Source organism: Vitis riparia, chromosome 12 (genome assembly GCF_004353265.1).
Source record: "Vitis riparia cultivar Riparia Gloire de Montpellier isolate 1030 chromosome 12, EGFV_Vit.rip_1.0, whole genome shotgun sequence".
NCBI lineage: Eukaryota > Viridiplantae > Streptophyta > Magnoliopsida > Vitales > Vitaceae > Vitis > Vitis riparia.
Genome location: NC_048442.1, coordinates 20,173,868 through 20,196,541, shown reverse-complemented (window position 1 = coordinate 20,196,541; position 22,674 = coordinate 20,173,868). Strand labels below are relative to the sequence as shown.

The window sequence follows — 22,674 nt, the reverse complement described above, 5'->3', positions numbered from 1 at the left end:
AAAAAATAATTCTAATATTTTTAACACTTAATTTTTTTTTATTATCATTTATAAAATCAATCTCAAAGGCAGTGTTTCTTTATTTTTCCATTATAATAATGTTTTTCCTTAAAAAAATTTAATAATGAGGATGTTGACCACCACATGACAAATCCTCTAATAAAAGTGGGTACTTGGTCCACGTAAACAAATGGTAAATCGCCTAAATAAAGCTTTGATTTTTGTCATTATGAATAAGTGGGGAATGGGTCACAGCCCAAATGTCAAAAGGTGGGTTGGTGGGGGAGGTGATTGGCTCTTCAAAAGTAATGAGCTGGCTTCTCAATCTCAAGGGCCCCAACCCTTTTTTGTCCTTTGGCCTCAGTGCCCTACACATTTGAAATCCCTCAACATAAACCCACAATTTTCTTCTTCATTATGATGTTCAATGGAAGTTTTAGAAGTGGGTGCCAAAGAGGACAAAAGCATGGAAGAAAATGTGGGTTCCTTCATTTTCATATCTAATCAAACCCCCAACCAAAACCCATGGTGCAACATAGTGGAAATGCTTATGAATATTAGATTTTTAATTAATTTTAATTTTTTTTTCAAAATCTTTATTATTTAAATAAGGTTGTAAATGGTTCTCTAATTTTCATTTTGTCAAAAATGAACACAGAGTTCAATTATTTTCCCAAGAAAATGAAAAATGTATAGGATAAATTGATTAAAAAGATGAAAACTTTTCAAATTCGTAAAACTAATATTTCCCATTTCCGAACTTGAAGAGTAACCTATTTTTGACAGAAATATCCTTCAACATTTTCATTATTTTCATGTGTGTTTTAAAAGAAATGGTTACTTTTGCAAAAAAAAAAAGATGAAGGCATTTTTATCAAAAATTGGTATTTTTTAGGTTAAAAAAAGGTGAAGGGCTAGTTTTTCAAAGTGGAAAAGATTTGATCCATTTTAATCGATTATTCCATGTATATAAAGTGTTCTAGATTACTTATGCCCTAACATGATAATTTATTTGCTCATTTGGCATTTTACTTCTATGAAATAAATAGTTTTTTTATTATTTAATAAAAGTTTATGAATATAATTTTCAACAAGAAGCCCTTTATACCAAATAAAGTATGTTTTTAATCTTTATAACTTAAAAACAAATAAAAGATTAATAATATTTTTTTTTCAAATATTTTTATGTTATTATCTAATAGTTCTAATTTTATTTATACAAAAAATAATTTTTGATCCTTAAATATGATTTTTTTTTAATAAGAATTACTTTATATAGAAATAATTTCTGAATCTTTTTAAAGTATAAAAATATTATTCTCGAATAATATTTTTTGTTCAGAAAATTATTCTAAAAAAAAATTACGAAACCAAAAATAATTTTAAGAAGAATTACTTTATATAGAATTTTATATGCATATTGTTTTTTTTTCCATATATATGTTAGATAGATATAAATATAAGATCTAAATACATGCGTTAAATGACATGATTGGTTGCAATTTTGTGAACCTTTTTAATAATACATGATTTTTCATTAATACATCAATTATTTGGCTCTGAGTCTGAGATTCACAGTTCTTAGTCTTATCTTGTCAGTGTGTTTGCTTTTTAAAGTCTCAATCTCAGACAGACCTGACCCAGCACCCTTGAATCCTTGCCTTACTAAAGTACTCTCTGAACTCCCACTCTGAACTCTCCTCACCTTTCCGCAGTATGGACATCACCAGATTCCAAGCCTTCCATTTCTGACTTCTGCCTCGTTTAATTGTTGTGTTGTTTATGCTTCCCAAAAACAATGTGTGAACCCCAATACCCCATGTTAACAACGCCTACTGTTGCATCTTTTCACACTGATTCACTTCAAGAACGGCCTCCCTCTTCTTTGTTTAACAGAAACAACTACACCCATTTGGAGATTGTCGAAACTATGCAGCCCCATTTCAGGGTGGTTTCTGAATTGCACTGATTGCCTCTTTTCCTGTGCCGTCTTGTTTGGTGGTTCTAACTTTTAAGGCGTTAATGGAGGGGTTTTCTACGGATTTTCCGGGGTTCTCTGATGGGTTTTCAGAGAATTCGGGGTATGGGGCGATAATTAGAGGTGGGTCATCGTCGTCGTCGTTGTTGGTGTTGGATAGTGAGAGAGGAGAGCTTGTGAGGGCTCCAGCGAGGTTGGGGCCAAATGAGGTGAAGGCGGAGAAGGCTATGGTGGCTCTGAAAAATCATAGTGAGGCGGAGAGGAGGCGGAGAGGGAGGATTAATGCTCATCTAGCCACGCTCCGGGGCATAATCCCGGGTACAAAGAAGGTCAATTTTGTTGTTTGGTTGATTGCTTTGCAGTTTTAGTATGTGCCATTCCACAAGGCTCTGCAATTTTATATGAATTCTGTGGTTTACTCAGAAAGAATTGGATGTTGGTGAAGGAACATGAATTTTTTTGGTATCTGTTGGATCTAGTATTATGAGAATTCCACAAGCTAATTCATTTTGAATCCATGAACATGTTTGTGAAATTTGTTTGGAAATCCATTATTTGTAAGCTTTTTTTTTTGTTTTTTCCTCTTTGGGTGAATTTGGTAGTGGCTCTTTTCCTATAAAAAACAATAGAATCCATTTCACTGGACTTACAAGGTTTTGCTGCAATTTCCAATTAGAGTTTTGGAACCCTTGTGTTGCGTTTGGTTGCTTGAAGGTGGGTCCATTGTTTTGGAAGTATTAATTACACCCATGCCTTGTTTTGGAAGCAACTGTAAGGAGAAATGATCATTGATGAGACCTAGAATGGTTTTTGATGACTCATATGCTAATCCCAGTAATGGACTCCTAGTCAATTAACTAATTTACACGAACCTCGTCTCTATTTTTGTATTTGGTCAGTATTCATTTTCTGTTGCCTTAGGATTTGTTTAAGTTCATGACAGTCGATGTTGAGGAAATGGTTTTCAGGGTAGAAATTGATATTGATATTACTTAATCTAGGATTTTCTTTCTGTTTGAAGTATGATGATTCAGTTATGTGTCATTGCCTGTGAATAAAGTTGCACTACTTTCTTGCTTTTTTGGGGCTTCCTGAAATAGGATACTGAAATGCCGATTTGTATTCGCAGATGGACAAGGCATCTTTGCTTGGTGAAGTTGTTAGCCACTTGAAGGAACTGAAGAGGACTGCAGCAGAAATTAGTAAAGGCTTACTTGTTCCAATGGATATCGATGAAGTAAGGGTTGAGCAACAAGAGGGTGGTTTAGATGAGGCCCCATATTCTATCAAGGCATCTCTATGTTGTGATTATAAACCTGGTGTTTTATCAGATTTAAGACGAGCACTTGACACCGTCCATCTGAAAACAGTTAGGGCAGAGATTGCAACCCTTGGAGGTAGGATGAAGAATGTTTTTGTGATGACTGGCTGTAAAGATGGCAACCTTGAAGATACTGAAACGAGGAAGCTTCATGCAAACTCTGTTCATCAGGCCCTCAGGTCTGTGCTTGATAAATTTCCTGCTTCACAGGATTTCTCATCAAGAAGCACGTCTTCGAACAAGAGGCAAAGGATTTCTATTTTCAATTCTTCGAGCTCATCTCCATTTGGAGACTTCTGGTGAGACGAATGATTTCTTGATTATAATTTGCATCTTTCTTTGCGTTGTTTTCCTATGTCCATATGCATTGGCTGGCATTCAGGTTGGTATACAGGGATTGGTAGCATGTAATTCTTCACTATAGACACAAGAGGATGTGTACAAATGTCATATGCCTGTTTCTTAGATGGCTGAATGTGATATACTTGGATGTAATATGAGTTATAGAATGTAACAGAGGTACCTTGTTGTAATTGGAGTTGAAAAGTTCTTCTCTGATGCCCAAGAACTAATTAGTCAATTTATGAAAGACATTTTCCAATCTTGTGGTTGGCTTGATGATAAATTTGGTGAACTTGGCATATTCTTTTATTAGCATGAATGCTTTCATCTGCTTCCTGTTTTCTGAGTAGGCATCCAGAATGTAGTAGTGTCTTATAATGCTCTGCAGTGCCTATCCTTATTGTACTTGTCACAGGAAATGCTATTTCCTTATATGCAAAGCTTGTTGTCTTCCAATTTTATCTGTTGTACCCTGGGGATATGTAATATACTAATACGTTCCTTTATGATTGCTGATCTCAGTGGGCACGGGGAAGCCCCAATTCTGCGTAGGTGAGGGATGGTAGCAGAATGGCTAAATTTAAGAATACATAAAAATTTGATTCAAGTATGAAAGAGTAGGGAAAGAGATTCTAGTTGCAATGATGATCAAGAAGAAGCGGTGGCCACTTTCTAGGACTATGACTTAGGCTGCATCCTCCTCGATCATTTTCAAAAACGGCTCTTCAAGAGTCTCTTAGGATAAAATTCCCATGCTTCTTCCTTGAAAGAGTATTTAATATTTAATAATTACAGTCGGCCATATCCCTAAAACAAATACAAAATGAATTAGTGAGGACAATTGTGTGCAAATGATACATGTTGGTTGACATATGGCACATTTGTAGGTTGTTCATAGTATATCTATTTGCTCAAGTTCTGTGATTAGTTTTCAGCTAACCATAGAAAAAACCACGTCTTTTTAAAGATTATCATGGGTCTTAGGTCAACTTTTCCAAAAGCTTTGCGGCAGGCACAATTATAATATAGCACAGAGTTTCTAGGTGGCCCTTATTTGCCTTGACCTTTTTTTGGGTGGTAATCCTGGTGCTAAGGAGATTTGTGGTTTGACAATGAAGTCTGTAGTGGTTTAACCTCTGGAAGAAAAGGTTACATTGTGCTTGGAAGTCTATCTCCCATCCTCTCATCATCTTTATCCCACAAATTATCAACATCATTACTGCTGCAACTGTCACCTCACTATCACCACGAATGCCAACCGATATCTCCTAAACACTACTGTGGCTCATCACCAGCTATGCCACCATGACCTTGGCGACTGCCATTACAAGACTGATCTGGTACTAATTATATCAAATGACAGTTTTACGAAATTTTGTCAAATGTGACCTTGAAACTTTTGAATTCATGCCTCCAATCAAGTCCAGCATAGCAATGCCCAAATTAGTTATTGGGTGTCAGGTCATGTTCTCTAGAAGCAGTGAAAATTGATCATTGTAGAGTGAAACTCATGGCTTGCAGATTTCAGTTGACCAGCCGGTTTTACAAATTTAGGTTCAAGTTTGGCACAATTCCTTCCAGGTGTGCCCTACCAGATCAGCGTTTTAAACTGGATAGTTGGTTACTAGTGAGCTGGTCATGACGTGTTAAACCGCATTGCAGCCCCCACCAACAAAAAAAAAGGGTACAATTAAGGAAAGCATGCAGATGATAAAAAGGAGATAATTCAGAGAGGAATGGAAAAGACATGCTTATAGAGAAGTATATTAAGATAACTTAGCCAAATTACTTGCGGAGTTAAAGCTGAGTTCAATAGCCCTGAGCTATAGGGATCAGCAAATTCCTACAGTTCCAGTGATAATGAGTAACTTGTGAATGAGTATAGTGACACAAAATCTTGATAGGTGTATCAAACAGCTAAACAAAATGATGATAGAGAAAAAAATTGCCAACAATCATATCTTTCTTGAGTTGTCTAAAACAGTTAAGCAAAATGATGATAAGGAGGAAATGCTGACAATCGTATGTTTCATCAAATCTTTCATATTTTCATTTTAATTTGATGGATGAAGACCTTCTAACTTCTATGTCTATAGGACCTGTACCACAGAATCAAGAAACAAAGAAACCTATATCCAAAGATGAAACCCAACATCACACCTAAATTGCTCCACTTTTGTGATTCTTTCAGGCCTTGCTGCAACAAAAACCCGTCACCATATAGAACGCATTCTCCTTCAACACTCTCCAAACATTTCCCTTTCTTTCCTCCATACTCATTTATCATAAAGCACTCAAATGGGTACTTAAACAAACTCAAGTAGTGCATGAAAATCCAGTACCTTGGTATGTCCTCCTTTGATATGAAATACCCAGAAAAGAGAAAAAAAGATCCCATAAGGCCAGCAATCAAAGATGTTCCAATGATGAAATTCGGCACAAGCGCGCTAAAGCATGCGATGAAAGAGTTTGACATCAAAACAATGATCCAAACCACTAGAGAGAAATAGAGGAATCCATCGATTTCCCTCCTCAACCCAACTAACCAGTAGACTGGGGTGGTGTAGAGAAGAGCCACTGTTAAAAGGAAGGGAAGGAAGATGAGAGTGTTTGCTACAACATAAGAAGAGACTCTGTATGCTCCTCTTGAGGTCTCCCTCATTAAAATTCTCCTCTCTTGCAAGAAAATAGGTAGCCCTTCTGTCGTGGAAGATAGCAAGAAGGTGAGGCTGAAAGCAAAAAATCCAATTTGAGTATGTAGTTTAAATTTGCTTGGGTCATTAGCTTCGTTCTTAAAAATTGTCCCAAGTACAAATCCAGCAAGCACAGCTTGTGTCGTTCTTGCAGTGAAGAGTTGTTTGGTTCTGAAAATGTTTCTGGAGAATCTCTGCCCCAGTATTAGAACTTCCTCAAAGTGGGAATTGGGGTAACATATACGACTTTCATCAACATTACTCAAGTTGGGAAGTTCGTTGATGTGCCCAAAACCTTGTTCTATTTCACCATTTACTGGTTTGTTTTCTTCCATACCTGTAACCAGGCTTTCAGTGACATCAATGGCATACTCCAGCACATTGACATGCTGAGGAATGCAATGACCTGCAATCTTTAGCCGATGCTCGAGGAGATGCAAGGGCCCATGGTGAAGAACAGTTCCATTTGATAACAACACAACTTGGTCAAATAGATTGAGAATCCTGAAACCCGGTTGATGGATAGTTAGCACAATTGTCTTACCTTGATTTGTAGCCATGGATTTCAGCAACAGAACTACATGGTGAGCTGAAGCTGAATCCAGTCCTGATGTTGGTTCATCGATCAGAAGAACAGTTGGATCATGAACTAGATCAACACCAATAGAAAGTCTGCGCTTCTCACCACCTGAGATGCCACGGCTGGATTCATCACCAATTCTCGCACCTGCAACATGCTCTAGTTCAAGCTCCTTCAACAGCTCTTTTGCTCTAGCTGCAGCCCTGTCACGCCCACCACGTAGCCTGAGCTGGGCGCTATACATGAGGGTTTCTTCAATGGTAAGAAGCGGGAAGAGAGCATCTTCTTGTGTGACATAACCCGATACTCTCCTAAAACAAGTAGCATCCATCGGCTGGTCATTCACAAGAATTTGACCAGAGACTCGACTTGGCGGACAACACCTGCTAGAATTTCTAACAATGTTGTCTTCCCTGCCCCACTCGGACCAGCGATTGCTGTGATCTCCCCTGGCCTGGCTTCACAGTTTACATTCTTCAAAATATACCTAGGAACATGGTTGGGTTCATCCCAAGAGCCAAAGCAATTGAGTTCATCATATCCCCGAGATAACCTGTAGGTCAACTCCTTGGTTCTTATTCTATATTGAACTTTGCAGCTGCCGGCTGGTGCCTTCACAGGTAGTTCCATTAGACAAAAATAAGGGTGGTGAGATGAGCAGCAGGGAGGAGAAGATGAACTAACACACCAAACTCACCCTCTTTGTACACGCCAGCCAGCCGCAATGCTGATTTTACCTGCATGCAAATGGCAATAGTTTAAAGCCTCCAGACTTTATAGTGCCCTTAGGCAAGTTTGTAAGGACAAATTTTTGGACCCACTTGGTTTTACTTGCTCGCAGAGGGCAATAGTTTAAAGAGCTTTAAGCTCTTTAGTGTCCTCATACAGGTGTATAGGGGCAGATTTTGGACCACTGTCCCCCAAAACCTCCACCCTATACCCAGGAAGATTACCCTATGAATGCCACGAGATTAGTAAGTCTTCATACTTGGATTGGCTTCCTCAATCTCAATAAGAAGCAAGTTGAGAAAACTTTGGTTGAGAAATTTGGATTCAAGACTTGAATCAATGGCAAAGTGGGGAATGGGGAGCTCATGTTTATGGAGAGTTTTCCACTGTTTTTAAAGTAAAGGAAAGTGTATCATTGTGGGATTCCATTTGGGGTTTTGACAGTTTCAAGTGAATTGGGAAATGCATTTTTGAGGGGAATGGAGGTGGTAGCAGGTAGCCTCACAAATCATGCATCTTCTTCTGCTTTCTGCCTTCTGACAAGGTTGCAGTTATTTCTTCTTCTGAGCAGCCGTTAAATGGGGCTTTGATTTTATCAAGAAGCTTGGGATAAGGTTGGAGATTTCTCATGCCTTGGATCTGTCCTCTTCCCCCATTTATTTGTCTTCTCCATTGCCCTTTTTATCACTCTGCTTTATTCCTGGTTGCAGTGCATGTTAAAATGTGAAAAATAAACTGAGAAAGTTAATCAGTTTTCAACTTTTTTGTTTTTGAAAGTAAAACTAATTCTCTTTCTAATGCAATGTTGTTGTGATACTAGTAAATGGATATGATTTTCTAAAGAAAATATTCAAATAAAGGAATTTAAGAGCGTGTTTGGGAGTGATCCTAAAAAACGTTTTTAATATTTCTAACACTTGAATTATAAAAAATTTCAAGTATTTGAAAAATTAAAAGCGTTTTCTAGAATCACTGCCAAACGCACTTCAAATACTATGAGTTGGTGCATGTTCAAAATTTTGCCTATCATTTGGGCCAATAAGGATGAAGGGGGTTCTTCCTACGGCCCAAACCTAAACGAAACCTGACCCAACTCCGGCCCAATTAATACCCACTCACCCTCACACGTGGTAAGCATTTTGACAGGTGGCACGCTCGAGGCCTGGAAGATAACAATGTTCATTTTCTATCCACGTGTCAGAATATAATAGGCTATTTAGAGATTCGGATGCATATATCGTATTCAGATGGCCGGCCACCCCGGAGCTCCACCACAGTCACCGGACTCTCTTCTCTCTCTCTGTAAAAACTCCAATGGCGTTGTGGGCACCAGCACAGAACCTCTCTGTAGTCTTCTCAGCCAATGGGTCTGAAGCAAGAATGAAAGCAATGTGGAGAAGAAGAGACTCAGTGGTGGTCAGAACGGCGTCGTCTGAGGTGTCGAGCAGTGGAGGCGGAGAAATGGCGGCGTACGAGGAGGGGCATCTGGAGCGACCCAATTGGGCAGGAGAAACCCCTTTGTCTCGGCTTGTTGGAGCTATCATTTCCTTCAAACCTCTCTATTCTGTTCTCAAGCTCGGTGCCAGACAAGTTCTTATCAGGTCCTTTCTTCTCTCTCTTTCTCTGTCTGGTTGCTGAGAAAATGTAAGAAGAGAGAAACGGAGAACAGTATGCCCTATTGAGTTTTGTTTTGACGGGAAAAAAATGCAGTGGAATTTATGGGTCTCAAAACTTTTGTTTTGTTTTCCTTTGTTTTCTCAGCAACCAATTAGGTATGGTTGGGTATAGCCAATTGGGTATTGGGTTTTCTTAGGCTTTTTTTTTTTTTGCTTGGCTTCCAGGAAAATGTGAGAAAAAGAAATGGAAATTAAAAAGGTTTGAATTTACATATTTCATTATTTAAGATAAGATTCCGAGTAAAAGGGAACTTCTATGAATTGAACCTTACCCAACTATGCATCTCTAGATGAGTTTGTAAATTTTGAGAAGATAAAGAAAACACAAGACACAAAATTTTCATTCTTGCAGCCAAACTGTGGGTATGTTCTTATGAATTTGAATTCCAAGTGTAAGTGATTGAGAATTGAAGGGTATAGTTAGCATATTCACTTGATTTTATAAACAATAAAATTAACATTAGGAATATGGACTGGAACAGTACAGCTGAGAAAACAAATATACCATGGCGAGAAATGACGAACGAGATTCTGGAGTCAGATGTTTACAAGGAGATGGAAAGCATCGAGAACCCTTCGGTCGTATACCCAGATTGTAATTTTCTCAATTCCTCAAATTCTTACTTATTTCTTTTCCTGTATTCCAGCTTTTAATGTTTTCTTTCCTCTTCGGACAAAAACATGAGGAAGCATTCTATTAGATGATATGGATTTCTACTGCATATTGTCTAATTGCTTGCACAATTGCTTTCTTCGAATCACTGCTTCGATAAAACTTATCGGATATTTTCAGGAGGACTAAGCACTAGTTAAAAGCAATTATATTGCAATTTTTTACCATAGAAGAAAGAGATTGGCCTTGACCAATTATACAGAAACATGGTGATGTTGTATATAACCAAAATAGTAGTGCGTTCTTTTTTCGACTCTTGCAGGTTGCTAATGTTTCATGTTGTTACTTTCCTATTGTAATTTGAACAGATTATTTGAATCCCTTCCATGCATATGATGAGGGCAACCTTTCATGGCTGGTAAATTTTCATTCTATTGTCTGAACTTGTTGCAATTTTTGCATTTTATTTGAGAGAACAGGACAACTTCCTTTCTTATGGGCTGAATCACATGCATGAATACTTAGTTTTATTGAGCAATTTTTGACCTATTATTTTCATGCTCTTAAAAGTTAAAATGTATTATTATTTCATTCTAAATTTTGTTCAGTGAGAAGGGTTAATGTGTTCATAAGTGAAAATGTTCTTTATCTTTGTTGATTTGATGCATATTTAATTGTAATAATTTTAGTGCCAAGGTTTCATTTGACAAAGAAAATTCTGTAACAAAGATTAGTCATTGTATTTGTTTGATGCATCCTTTGAAATTTGTTTATCTATGGCAGGCTGCAGCAGAAGCAGAAGCTGCAACTATGTCAATGGTGAGGCGAGCGACCCCTGATGCCTCTTCATTAGAAGAAGCAAATAAAATAGTACGTGGGAATTGGCTTCAAGCGATTGAACGGCATCATCTACAGTATTCAGGAAATTCCATGATCAGAGACATTCTAGATGTTGGATGCTCCGTAGGTGTCAGCACCAGATTTCTTGCTGACAAATTTCCTTCAGCTAAAGTCACTGTAAGTGGAAGATTGCCAACAGTGCAAAGTTTGATGTTCTCGATATTATGAGAGTTCACAAACTGAAGTTTGTCCAATATTGGACGTGGGTTTTACCTGGCCTTCCCATGTTTGTTTATTTATGTGGTGATGAATCTGCTACAGGGCCTGGATTTGTCACCCTACTTTCTTGCTGTAGCTCAATTTAAGGAAAAGGAAAGAGCTTCAAGAAAGAACCCGATCAACTGGGTACATGCAAATGGGGAAGATTCAGGCTTGCCTTCTAAATCATTTGACATTGTCTCAATGGCTTATGTGGTATGTCTTTTTTGACTAGTAAGTTGCATGAATTAACTTTATCTTCCTCTTGAGTTCTGCCAAAGATTCACGATATTTCTCAATGAATTGCAAACATGCCCTGTTTCTTGAAAATGAGAAATATTTAATGCAAAATCTCATGCTCTACTGCCTGTTTTCCAAAGTCATTTTGGTGTTTTTGGGGTTTGACTAATAAAAAAATAGCTAACTAGCTAAGTATCAAAGAAAACGAGTTCTTCAGGGATGCGCCTGAGGTTTGCATTCTCTAAATAACAGGGAACAGTTTCTTAACCATTTAGTGCCATCTGTTGGATTGGTTGTGTGCTGGAGTGTTTAACAATACCGCCATTTTTAGATCGAGGATTCCCTTGTTTTTCATGAGAGTGTCTACAAGAATTCACCATGAGAGAAAAAAAAATGTTGGACTTTCTTCTTGGGAAGCTCATAGTGGGAAACGTTTTCAAATAACTATGATGGTTCTGACTCCCTAAGAATATATGCAGCTCCATGAATGTCCGGCACGAGCCATTGTTGGCTTGGTGAGGGAAGCCTTCCGGCTGCTTCGGCCTGGAGGCACGATTGCTTTGACAGATAATTCAGTAAGTTTCCATCTCTCGTGTTTTTTTAGTCACTCTTCTGTGCTGCTAGAACACCTCTCATTCATGATATTGTTTGCTGTATTGTGCAGCCGAAGTCAAAGGTCCTTCAGGTACAATTTGTTCACCTCCTAATCTGATTTTAGTCATCATATGGAAACAGGGCATTCTGAAATAGTCTGCTTTGAAACCAGTCATGAGAGCTGAAATCACGTTGTTTGATTGTTGCAGGAATTGTCTCCAGTTCTGTTTACGTTAATGAAGAGCACGGAGCCATTTCTAGATGAATACTACCTCACTGATCTGGAAGGAAGAATGCGAGAGGCTGGGTTTGTGAATGTGACAACAGTTTTGACAGACAAGAGACACAGGACGGTGACTGGAACAGTACCTCTATAACGTGCCATTGTTAAACACTTAAGCCCTCAACTCCCATCAGAAGCATGGCAGGATTCTCATTGGAATTTCTATGTTTTGACTTTTGAGTCCCAATCATTTTACGGTTTTCACGCATTCCATCAAAGTCTTCTTCACCCATTCATTTTTTCTTGTAAAATTTGATAACTCTCTGTAAACCATGCAACTCAGTGGGTGAACTTATATAATTAATGCAACTTTTATTTATTTCACTAATTTTCTTATTTATTAAAATAGCATGAAAAAAAATGCTTTATATAATGAATGAATTTCTCCAAAATGCTACTTGAAAATATGAGATAAAATCATTGTTGGTGGTGATTGTTAGCCCTTTGACTCTTAACACTGGCAAAAGGGCCTCATGGGCTGGAACCTTGCACTAATGAGGGCACCTTGAGCTCGAGAAAAAGGCAAGGTGTTGGAGGTTTGAAGGGAATCACAAAGGCAAAGTGTTAAGGCAATACTAGGGCTCACACAATGCAAGGCGCAGACAGGTGTGTGCATCAACATGGCATGCGCATCAGCATGGTGAGCACAACCTGTGCGTACACAAGGTCACATGCACAGGCATGCGCGCACGACACTTGCGCATGGTAGCCCACGCATGAGGTGCACGCATGGCACCCGTGCAGGGGACTCACACAACACGTCCCACAAATGAGGCATCACAACAACAGGTCGCGTATAGGGCGTACGCATAAGCAGTAGGTGGCACAAACCAAATTGGCCAAAATTGAAAGTAGGAATTTTTGCATGCTGTATTTTTCCTTTGAATGGGAACCTTGAAAAGGAGGTTTGGAAGTGGAAAAGGAATTTTTGGATTTTTTTTAATTATTTAATAAATCCATTATTCCTCCTCAAGCAAGGTTGATGTGTTCTCCAAAAATTTTCAAAATGACTTAAAATGCTCTTTAAGGAGGGGAGGTGACTCAAGGTGGATATCTAGGCAAGACATGGGCTGCACCAAGGGGCCATCGAGACATGACCTTGAGCATGGCCATGACACACGAATTAGAATGCCAACATGCACACATGAGCTCCACGACATGTGTGGTTTACAACCTGTGGCCATAACAACACAGGGTGTGTGATGCACCCTTTCCTCTCACCGGTGCTGGCACAAGAGCACTCAACCTAGTGCACTAAGGCAGATTGAAGGGCTATAAGCGCAATGCTATGGCATGTTATTGCAACCAAGGAGGGCCTTAGGCATGGCATGGTGCTGTTGAAATGATAAGGATGCCTCATACGAGTGGTTTGCATAGGGGTGCAACGCCTCATACATGAAAAGGGAAAGGTCATGAGCGTAATGACATGGAGGGTTGTTGCACCAAGAAAGGTCTTAGACATGAAATTAGTCTTGCTGCAACAACATAGATGCCATAGAAGCATGAGCAGATGCTTAGTACAAGGGTGCAATGCCCTATGCATGAGAATGACAAGTCATGGGTGCAATGTCATGGCTTATCGCTACAATTGAGAGGGACTTAGGCATGGCACGGGTTGCTACTACAGTGATAAGATCAAGACAAACATGTTGGTGTGTGACTAACATGGGTAAGGCAAGGAAGGGCCTTGAAACAAGACTAATCCATAAGCATGGACAACAAGCCTTGGTGACCATGGGTGCTTGGACATGGCACAGGGGTGGGCACTAATGCGTTGGGGCATATTGATGCATTAGAGATTGCTGAACACGTGGGCATGGCTAAGGCAAGATGACCACACGCACACAAGGTGTTTGATTTGGTCCACATGAAAAGGGGCCAAAGTCTAAATTGGCATGGGCTTGACTTGCAATAAGAGCACTAGACATCTCCTTGGGCTAATTTGATTAGAGAAGGGTGTGTTGGCAAGAAGGGGTAGGACATGGCTTAGTATGTAAAGAAACATTATATAGGCTTGTGGTTTCATGCCATGTGAAGAGACACCTTTAGCTGAAGGGATGTGTTCAACTTGGTGGTTATGATGATTGCATAACCACCACCCTAGGCTCCTGTTTTGAATTCAAAATTCAAACATATTGTCAACATCTATAAAAAATTAAAAACCTTCTACATTGTAGAGAGGGTGAGTAATTCAACTGTGAGCAATCATAGAGAATAATCAAATTGTAATAGTCCCTAGTGAGGGTTAGGTTCTTTGACTTTGAAAAAAATTATTAAGCATCTGGGACACTTTTAAGAACAGTTTTGTAATCTTGTAGTTTTAAATAAATGTAAGTTAGGAAGGTTCTTGTAAATTGGTTGTTGCCTATGATTGTTATGATTGCTATTGCTATGTGTCTTTTCGGGAAGGTTGGCTAAGATCAATATCTTAGCACCACACACTAAGAAAAAAATTGACAATAGTTTTCATGGTTGTGACAATAATAACAGGGATGACAAAGTCTAATATAATTTGTTAATATGTTTCGAATTTGACACATTTTTCATTAATTTGATATGAGTACAACTATATTTAAATAAACTTCATGTCTATTTATATAATTTACTAAATAAATAAATTGTTTTTAGGTTAATTGTTTAACATGAATTTGATTTAAATTGACATATTTAATAATTGTGCTGATTAACCTAGTTATGGTAACCATAACCGATTTAACCAATATTTGATTTATTTAAATTTTGATTTTAAATAAATAGTAATCATAAACATATGAGATTAAGAAGTTAATTATATTGAGTTAAATAAGACTTAACTTGATTTAATTATTAAATATAATATGATTATTAAATAAGTAATATTTGAATTTGGATACGATGCAAATTTCAGGGTCCAACAAGACTTGGCACCCTGGCGTGATGGTAGTTTTATAGTATGGACTCCAGAATAGCGGAATTTTCCCCGATTGAAGCTGTGTGCGGTGATTTCAGTGAATTTCGTGATGAACAGAGCGGCTCTACCTTTCTTACAAATAAAGCAACCAGCTTACCAACCCAACCTCATACTCCTCTACATCTAACATCACAGCCGTCCAATGAGGATATAACACCGATAGTCAATAGCTGGGGCCAGCTTTAGTCTAACATATCGACGGCTCTGATCACTTCCACCTCCGAGAGGAGAACTCGTTGTTATAACTGAGAACGATAGTCGACCCTCGTGTCCATCCCTTAAAACCCTAAACATTTCTCTAATTCCCCGTTAAATCCCAAACGTCTCTCCCCGTTTTCACCATTTTCAGCCCAATTTTGATCTGATCTTAGGTGATTGAGTTCATCTCTGCAGTCCATTGTCGGTCATGGACACAGAAGAGAAGATATCGAACGATCAGGAAGGCGTTGATGACAGCGAAGAGACTGACGCAGTAGAGCTCATCCTCTTTCAAGTCTCTGAATGCTATGTTTATTTGGTAAGCCTTTGGGTTCTGATCTCTATTCGCGTCAATGTTATTTGTGGGGTTTTGGGAATCAACATTGTAAGCCCAATTCTCTGTAATTATCTGTGATCGAGGGTTTATGTTGTGGATTTGTTGTCGGGATTTCGGGAACCAATGATTTTTTTTCATAATTCATTGAGTTCTGATGATAATCCTCCGTGGTGTCAATCGAGAAATGAACCTATTTTCTCTTCGTGCATCTAATTGGAGCTGGAGAACAAGACGAATAGAGTAAGGGGATCAAGTTTCTGAGACCCTAATTGCTTAAAGGAAAAAAAATGGCGGTAATGAATCAGGAGATGGTTTATGAGTTTTTTGAGTGGCTTATACTGGTCGGGTATGAGTGGGTTTCTGAGATTTAATGGAATCAATGCATTTTGCCATCACTAAAATATAGTGCATTTGGAGATGATAGTCAAGGGAAATTGATACAGAATTTTATGAAATCTTCATGGATCTAACTCTTGATAATGGAATCCTAATGAAATCTATTGGGTCTAATGCTTGATTATGGAATCCTCATGGATTTAAATGATAAATGCCAATTCCGTGATGTTATGAGGGAATTTGTTTCGTTTGATCAATTTTTCTTAAGAGTCATGCTAAATCCTACAGATCCTAACAATGTTTGCATTTCGGATATAAACTTCTTAAATTTTATGTGTTTCAGTCCGGGGATGGTTCAATTCCCTTGAACTCTATTTGGCTTCTAACAATTTCCCATGTATACCTGAGAACACTTTCATAAGCCCGGTGAACGCTATTCGGGTTTCAAGAATTTAATTGTGGAATATTAAGTTTTTTGGGACAAAAAGTACAAAAAAAGGTGCTTTATTAAAATTTTTGGCTCTCCTTGTCAATAAATGTTTCTTTTGCTACATAACAATTAATTCCACCAGTTGGGATGCTCATTAGAGAATTTTGAGGTTGTTATGGCTATGATGAATTGAATTATTGTCATGTTCAACACCATAAAATCTCTCCATTCTGTGAGAATCTGGAGACAGTCACATATTCAATCATAAACTAGATGATCATTTGCATGCTCTCTCTCTCTCTCTCTCTCTCTCTCTCTCTCTCTCTTTCCTTTTAAATTGTACAAAGTAGAGATGCTGTGAAGATTTATGGAAATAGTAACAGTTTCCAATCAGTACTTTAATCTCTTTCAGTCTTTGTATGGATTGTGTTTAAGTTATTTTGATGTCAACCTAATCTTGTTGTATGTTATTAATGCAGATACCCCCAAGGAAAAGTGCAGCTTCCTACAGGTTTTCACTCAACAGTTCTGTTAAAACTTGATATTTTGATATCCATTGACTTGATTTTCTTAAGACATTCTTGATTTTAGTGTTCACATATTTATGCTAATCTGCTGCTGACTAGAAGGCTAAATTTGTTGTTGTATATTTAATTTTTATAGTTGCAGTGATCTTAGTCAATATATATTACATGATAAATTTTCACAAATTCCCCTCGTAGTTAATGGCTTATTATGAATGTTCATTCATGGAATGGAAAAAATAATATTCAAGATAAAAAAAAATAGAACAAAAAGAAAAAAATGAAAAAAGAAGTAGAAAAAGTATGGAACCAAAGTCAATTGGAAACCTATGCATTCTGCAATTAATGTTAGGATGTTGTTGAGTCAAATTTATGTAATATTGGCTTTAAATGTAAGGTTGTGTTGTTAGCTCCTTCAGTCCAGTTGTCTAAAGAATCAGCTTAGGATGTTGATCACAATTTTACCTTGGACTTATTTGAAAATCAAAAGTCAAAGCTTCTGTTTCATCTTGTCATGGATCTTGGAGGTAAGAAAGGTAAGTTTGTGAGATACTTGAGTGCTTTCCATGCAAGAAAAATTCACACAAAAGCTTTGTTTTATATTGGATAGTTGCATATATCTTTTGAAAAGTTGAAAAGTCCTTAGAGCTGTTTTTTTTATTTTATTTTATGGTTTATCAATCAATCCAGACTGAGGACAATTTATGCTACAGTAACCGATTCATCTGGACTGTAAAGGTGATTGTGCTGTGAAATTATACATCTCTACAGGGGTCGACCAAACCATTAGAGTTGTGTTGTACTTTTAAGTTTTCTGGACCTTTCCACTTTGTTGATGACATCCTTAAAAGATCCCCTTTCCAGATTTGGGTATAAATATCTCATTTTCAGCTCATAACCTCCTAAGGGCAATTGAGAGCTAGAGAGAAATTGAATTATAGAGATCTTAGTGGGGCACTCCTGAATTGTGCTTTGATTCTTTATTGATTTGAAAACCTACAACCATTCTCTCAATTGTGTATGATTCTCTATTCAATCCCATCCTTGGAGTGAGTTCAAGGAGGCTATATGGTACCACACCTTGGAAGATCCATAAGAGGTGATCAAAGGGATCATGTTGGTCAACTATTAAGAGTTCCAACATAACTAAGCCAAAGGGTGGATTAATGATAGAATATTTTAAGTCAACACTTGTTTTCATATGGTGCACCCTTGAATTTATGAATTTGTGATTAAAATATATGTTTTATTATTGGGATACTTCATTAATTTTCAGATTTTTAGTTTGGGAAAGAGTATCAAAGCATAACTTTTTATTCTTTAAAATTAATTGGAACAGTTGATTCTTGTGAATGTTTAGATAAGTAAGAATTATGTTTTGAAGTTCTAATTAATTTTTTTTTTATTATAATTGATGATCGTCATTTTGGTTTTGGTGTACCATAGGAGGTTGAATTTTGAAAATTTGGAGTAAAACATTTCTAATTCAAATTTTATTATTTTAGTATTGTTTGTTTTAATTTTTGAATTAAGGAATCTACTAAATTTTTTAAAATTTAATTTCATTAAGAATTGAATGAATTATGAGACTAAAATAGTAGTTGCATACAGTATAATTTTAATTTCAGTTTTGGAATTTTGTGGATTTATTTTAAATTAATTTCTTGTCCAAATTAAGTAATTCTTATGTTATTAGTTTTCTTTTTTAGTTATAATTCATGAAAAAAAATTTTAAATCTAAATTTTCGTGAGAAACAAAAGAAAAATGAACAAAAATAAAACCTGTTTGAATCATATTTGGTTTTTTTTCGTGACAACTTTGCTAATTTATAGTAAATTAATTTCTCATCAAATTGCACAAAGTTGAAGTAGTTTAATTTTTTTTTAAGACAAAAGTTACCCAAAATTTTCAAAAATAAATTCGGTTATATTTTATGTGACAAATTGGTTTAAGTATTGACAAAGTTAAAGGTTTGAAAAGGGAAAGGAGAAAAAGTGACTTGTTTCATTAAGTTTAAAGGAAAAAAAGATCCCTTTTTCTATTAAGATAAAATTGTTATAAAAAGCAATAAGTTAAAAAATAAACAATTCTAGAAATGACTTAACCCTTAAAGCAAGTTGCTTTAAAACTCAAGTGAAATAAAATAAAATAAAAAACATCTTAGTTTGGCTTGGAAAGATAGAATTGCAAAAATGGTTAAATGATCTTTTTCCATTTCTTGGTGACCGTATTGATGATTCTACTAAATGGGGCTTCCAAATTCATATTCTGTCTCTTTTCCTTCATTTTTTTTTTTTTTTGTTTGTTTGGGGAGCAAATCTATATGCACATTATTGCTATCTGTCAATTGGGCATATTATTTGTTGATTTGGCATTCTGGCTACCTAAATTCTACTAAAGTTTTGATTTCTTCTATTTTCTGTAAAAGCCCATATGACATCAGATGAAATGAATTTGTAGGGGGGGTGTTCCCCCCAACCCCCCAACCAAAAATTTTACCGCTGAAATTTTATTTACACTTATGGAGGATGAAGATTTTATAATCTGAAGTTCATTTTAGGGCTGATGAATGGAATGTCAACAAATGGGCCTGGGAGGGGACACTGAAAGTTGTTAGCAAGGGAGAAGAATGCATTATCAAACTTGAAGATAAGAAAACAGGTAAGAACATACTGGGATTCCTATGAAAAGGAAAGTATATCCTCAAATTACAATTAGAAGAAAATGGAATGACTTCCTCTATGTTATTTGTATTTTGCCTATTAATGATTTGATAATTCAAAACAGGTGAATTATATGCTCGGGCATTTTTGAGAAATGGAGAACCACATCCTGTGGAGCCTGTAATTGATAGCAGCAGGTTGAGTCATTTGTCACTGAAACCAAAATCCGTTTTTATTGAACTGTTACTTTTGAAGCATTGTGCTGTTAAGTTATGCACAAGTATGTAGTCAAACTTGGAATCAAACTTTGAAGTGTTAATTTAAGTTTGTTTACCTTGATGTTCTCTTGTTTTGCTTCAAAATTGATTTTTTTTTAGTTATGGGTGCCTAAATTTAAATCCTTTCTTCTGCAGATACTTTGTTCTTCGTATAGAAGAGAACATTGGTACGCTACTAAGCTTCCTTCTTCCTTCTTGTTTCAATTTCTTCATTCAGCATAGCTGCTAAATGATTTTGTTTCCAATCATAACTTCTCCTCTTTGTTTCTGTTTCTAATATAGATTATAGACTGTACAATTTTATTCTTCTTAATTTTTATTTTTATTTTTTTAGTATTGCCTCAAACAGCAGCTAAAGGATTGGCTAACATTGTTTCCAGCCTTAATTCTTTCTCACTCTCACACACTCACAACACACACACACACAATGAGGAAGATAAAAAAAATGGAAAGAAAAGATAAAAGAGCATGAAAATCCATCTTACCTGATTTTGAAAATTTTAAGAATAAAATGTTCTGTATTTCAAGAAACCAATACTCAAATCCCCCTAGCAACATGTAATTGCTCATGCATTTGAATTTTAGTATAAAAAATTAGAGTATAACTGGAAGACAATGATACACACCAAGCTCATACAACTGTAACCCTGGGAAGCAGCATATGATAATCCTTAGTTGAAATATTTTCAAGCTGGCTTCAATTTAGTGAAAATGTTTTTATCACTTAAAGTATCTGACATGCTATTTTACATGGGATGCAACTACTTTGAAACCTTCATGATTCTAGAAACATTGATATTATTATTATTATCACTAGTGCTAGTCATAGTAGCACATCTAGTAGAAAGTTTCTTGAGAACCCACAAGTCAAAACTACTTGAACCATTGTCAGCCTTCTTATATGATGCTCATATTGGGAAGTAGTAAATATTATAATGCTCTATTTACTTTCTCTGGTTATCTTCTATATCTAGTTCCTTTTTCCATCATGTCACTCATTTGGGAATTATGCAGGTGGTCGTCTTCGACATGCTTTCATTGGCCTTGGGTTTAGAGAAAGGCCGGAAGCTTATGACTTCCAGGCAGCCCTGCATGACCATATGAAGTATCCTCAAATTCATCTATATGAAGTTTTACCATTTCCTTCTGTCATATGCTGCATATTCTACCAGTCTTGAGCACTTAGTATAAATTAATATTGTGATGCATGTTTCCCAGCTCTAAGACTTGTTTTCACAGATGTGTCCTCTTAAATTGTTGAAAAGATATCTGAACAAAAAGAAAACAGCTGAAGAGATGGAACAGCATTACCAGAAAGCTTCATCTGTGGATTACAGTTTAAAAGATGGGGAGACTCTAGTTCTACAAATAAAGAATGTAAGTTCACTAGCATCCCTTTGTCAGCTATCCTTACATTGCAAACTGTCCATGAGCGTTTTAATAGAACTTAACCCTTGCTGGTGTAACAGAAAAGTGGGCATGGGGTGAAGTCCAAGTTTTTTGAGCAGCAGAGTATGAACAATCTCTCACTGGAAGAAAAGACCAACCAAAAAGAGCCAATTTGTATCAAACCCCCGCCACCTCCACCAGGACCACTTTCACCTGCTGGTAAGGGCCCAAATTCCCCATCAAACTGGGTACCAAATTTCAACCTGGAGGGAACTTCCAAAGATGAGGCCCAAGACTCCATAAGAGAATCAAAAGAACCACCTTCTCTTGAAAAGCAAAGCCCCCAAGATACACCAGATGATGACTTCGGGGATTTTCAAACAGCAGGATAGTTTGATTTTGTTTATGTATACACTCAAATGCCTGAATTTTTTTAGTTTCTGTTTTTCTAAATGGTTTGATGTATGTGGTGGTGGTTGCAGTTGTATCAGTATCCCCAATGAAAATTTCCCTTTTTCTGCTACATACAATGAGCTCTAATGTGCTGCTACAGAGGATAAGGAAAACTTACCACCTCACTTCTTCAAACAATTTCTCATACTGCACTAATTATATTGAAATTAAGGGGGTGTGTGGTACACGGGAGTAGGGAGTGAGGATAGACATCTCATTCATTTTCTCCCTTATTCCTATGTTTGAATAAATGTTAAGAAGACAGAAATGGAATAAAAAATTATTCAGGCAGGAATCAAATCCATCTTATAAGTCGGATTTGAATTCATCAAAAGTAGGTGGTATTCTGATTAATTAAACCCATTTGATAATATAAAATAACCTAAATTTATTATTTTACTCTCTTATCTCATTCTTCAAGCCCGATATTTATCTTCTTTGCAAAGCTAGAAATCCATTCATCATCCACTTTTCTATGACAAGTGATTCTCCCAAACTGAATCAATCAAACCTTCTATGACATTTAGAAAAAAATCAATTTATAATTTCTAGGGTTTTGGATGTTCATTTTGATTGTTGGATCCATGATTCGTCATTGTTCGTTGCAACTAGGTTCTGAAAAGTCCCCTCTATATCTCCGATTAGGTTTACCTTCTTCTCTCTTTCTTCTTCTACTTCTTTATTTGTCTTTTTTCTTCTCTATAAATTGATTGTTTTTATTTTTTATTTTATTTTATTTTTTTTATTTTATAGATTTGTGTTTGGAATCTTGTATTTGTGGATCTTGTATTTGATGTTTCTATATCTTGTATTAATGGAAATTGGAGAGGAAAATTGAAATGGTTGGAAAAAGATTTTTTGATTTCATGTGTTTGCGATATTGAAATTTTTTGTTTCATACATGAATGAAGACTGTGGAGGAAAATTGAAATGGTTAGGAAAAAAAGAAAAAGAAAAAAACAAACAGA

The 22,674-nt window shown here is 36.6% G+C and overlaps 3 protein-coding genes across 4 annotated transcripts; 2 read left to right on the top strand and 1 right to left on the bottom strand.

The window, feature by feature from the left end:
• Positions 1-1,597: 1,597 nt before the first annotated feature.
• Positions 1,598-8,960, top strand: LOC117926276 (transcription factor bHLH30-like). 2 transcript variants are annotated; one of them, XM_034845361.1, is made up of 3 exons: positions 1,598-2,307; positions 3,108-3,598; positions 8,790-8,960. In XM_034845361.1, exons 1-3 carry the CDS (start codon positions 2,023-2,025, stop codon positions 8,947-8,949), a joined length of 936 nt encoding a protein of 311 aa, XP_034701252.1. In that variant the 5' UTR covers positions 1,598-2,022; the 3' UTR covers positions 8,950-8,960. The 2 variants fall into 2 exon arrangements, with proteins under 2 accessions (XP_034701252.1, XP_034701253.1); XM_034845362.1 differs by lacking the exon at positions 8,790-8,960 and adding an exon at positions 4,164-4,469 and having other exon boundaries at positions 1,601-2,307.
• Positions 5,661-7,583, bottom strand: LOC117926274 (ABC transporter G family member 10-like). The gene is given in 2 exon segments (XM_034845360.1): positions 5,661-7,286; positions 7,289-7,583. Coding segments are annotated over 2 exon segments (1,824 nt in total). The 5' UTR covers positions 7,545-7,583; the 3' UTR covers positions 5,661-5,718.
• Positions 8,935-21,778, top strand: LOC117926082. The gene is made up of 16 exons (XM_034845167.1): positions 8,935-9,244; positions 9,802-9,914; positions 10,301-10,350; positions 10,716-10,949; positions 11,094-11,246; positions 11,750-11,845; positions 11,935-11,955; positions 12,074-12,239; positions 15,478-15,614; positions 16,878-16,909; positions 19,484-19,584; positions 19,711-19,783; positions 20,000-20,031; positions 20,879-20,969; positions 21,130-21,241; positions 21,334-21,778. Exons 1-16 carry the CDS (start codon positions 8,958-8,960, stop codon positions 21,643-21,645), a joined length of 2,010 nt encoding a protein of 669 aa, XP_034701058.1. The 5' UTR covers positions 8,935-8,957; the 3' UTR covers positions 21,646-21,778.
• Positions 21,779-22,674: the final 896 nt, after the last annotated feature.

What these genes read in the sequence shown, in the direction of transcription:
- LOC117926276 (XM_034845361.1), top strand. Translation starts at nt 2,023, where the DNA reads ATGGAGGGGTTTTCTACGGATTTTCCGGGGTTCTCTGATGGGTTTTCA. An exon ending in TAATCCCGGGTACAAAGAAG is followed by an intron (nt 2,308 to 3,107) that starts GTCAATTTTGTT and finishes TTGTATTCGCAG; the next exon opens with ATGGACAAGGCATCTTTGCT. An exon ending in TCTCCATTTGGAGACTTCTG is followed by an intron (nt 3,599 to 8,789) that starts GTGAGACGAATG and finishes GCATTTTGACAG; the next exon opens with GTGGCACGCTCGAGGCCTGG.
- LOC117926082 (XM_034845167.1), top strand. Translation starts at nt 8,958, where the DNA reads ATGGCGTTGTGGGCACCAGCACAGAACCTCTCTGTAGTCTTCTCAGCC. An exon ending in TTCGGTCGTATACCCAGATT is followed by an intron (nt 9,915 to 10,300) that starts GTAATTTTCTCA and finishes TAATTTGAACAG; the next exon opens with ATTATTTGAATCCCTTCCAT. An exon ending in AAAAGTGCAGCTTCCTACAG is followed by an intron (nt 16,910 to 19,483) that starts GTTTTCACTCAA and finishes AGTTCATTTTAG; the next exon opens with GGCTGATGAATGGAATGTCA.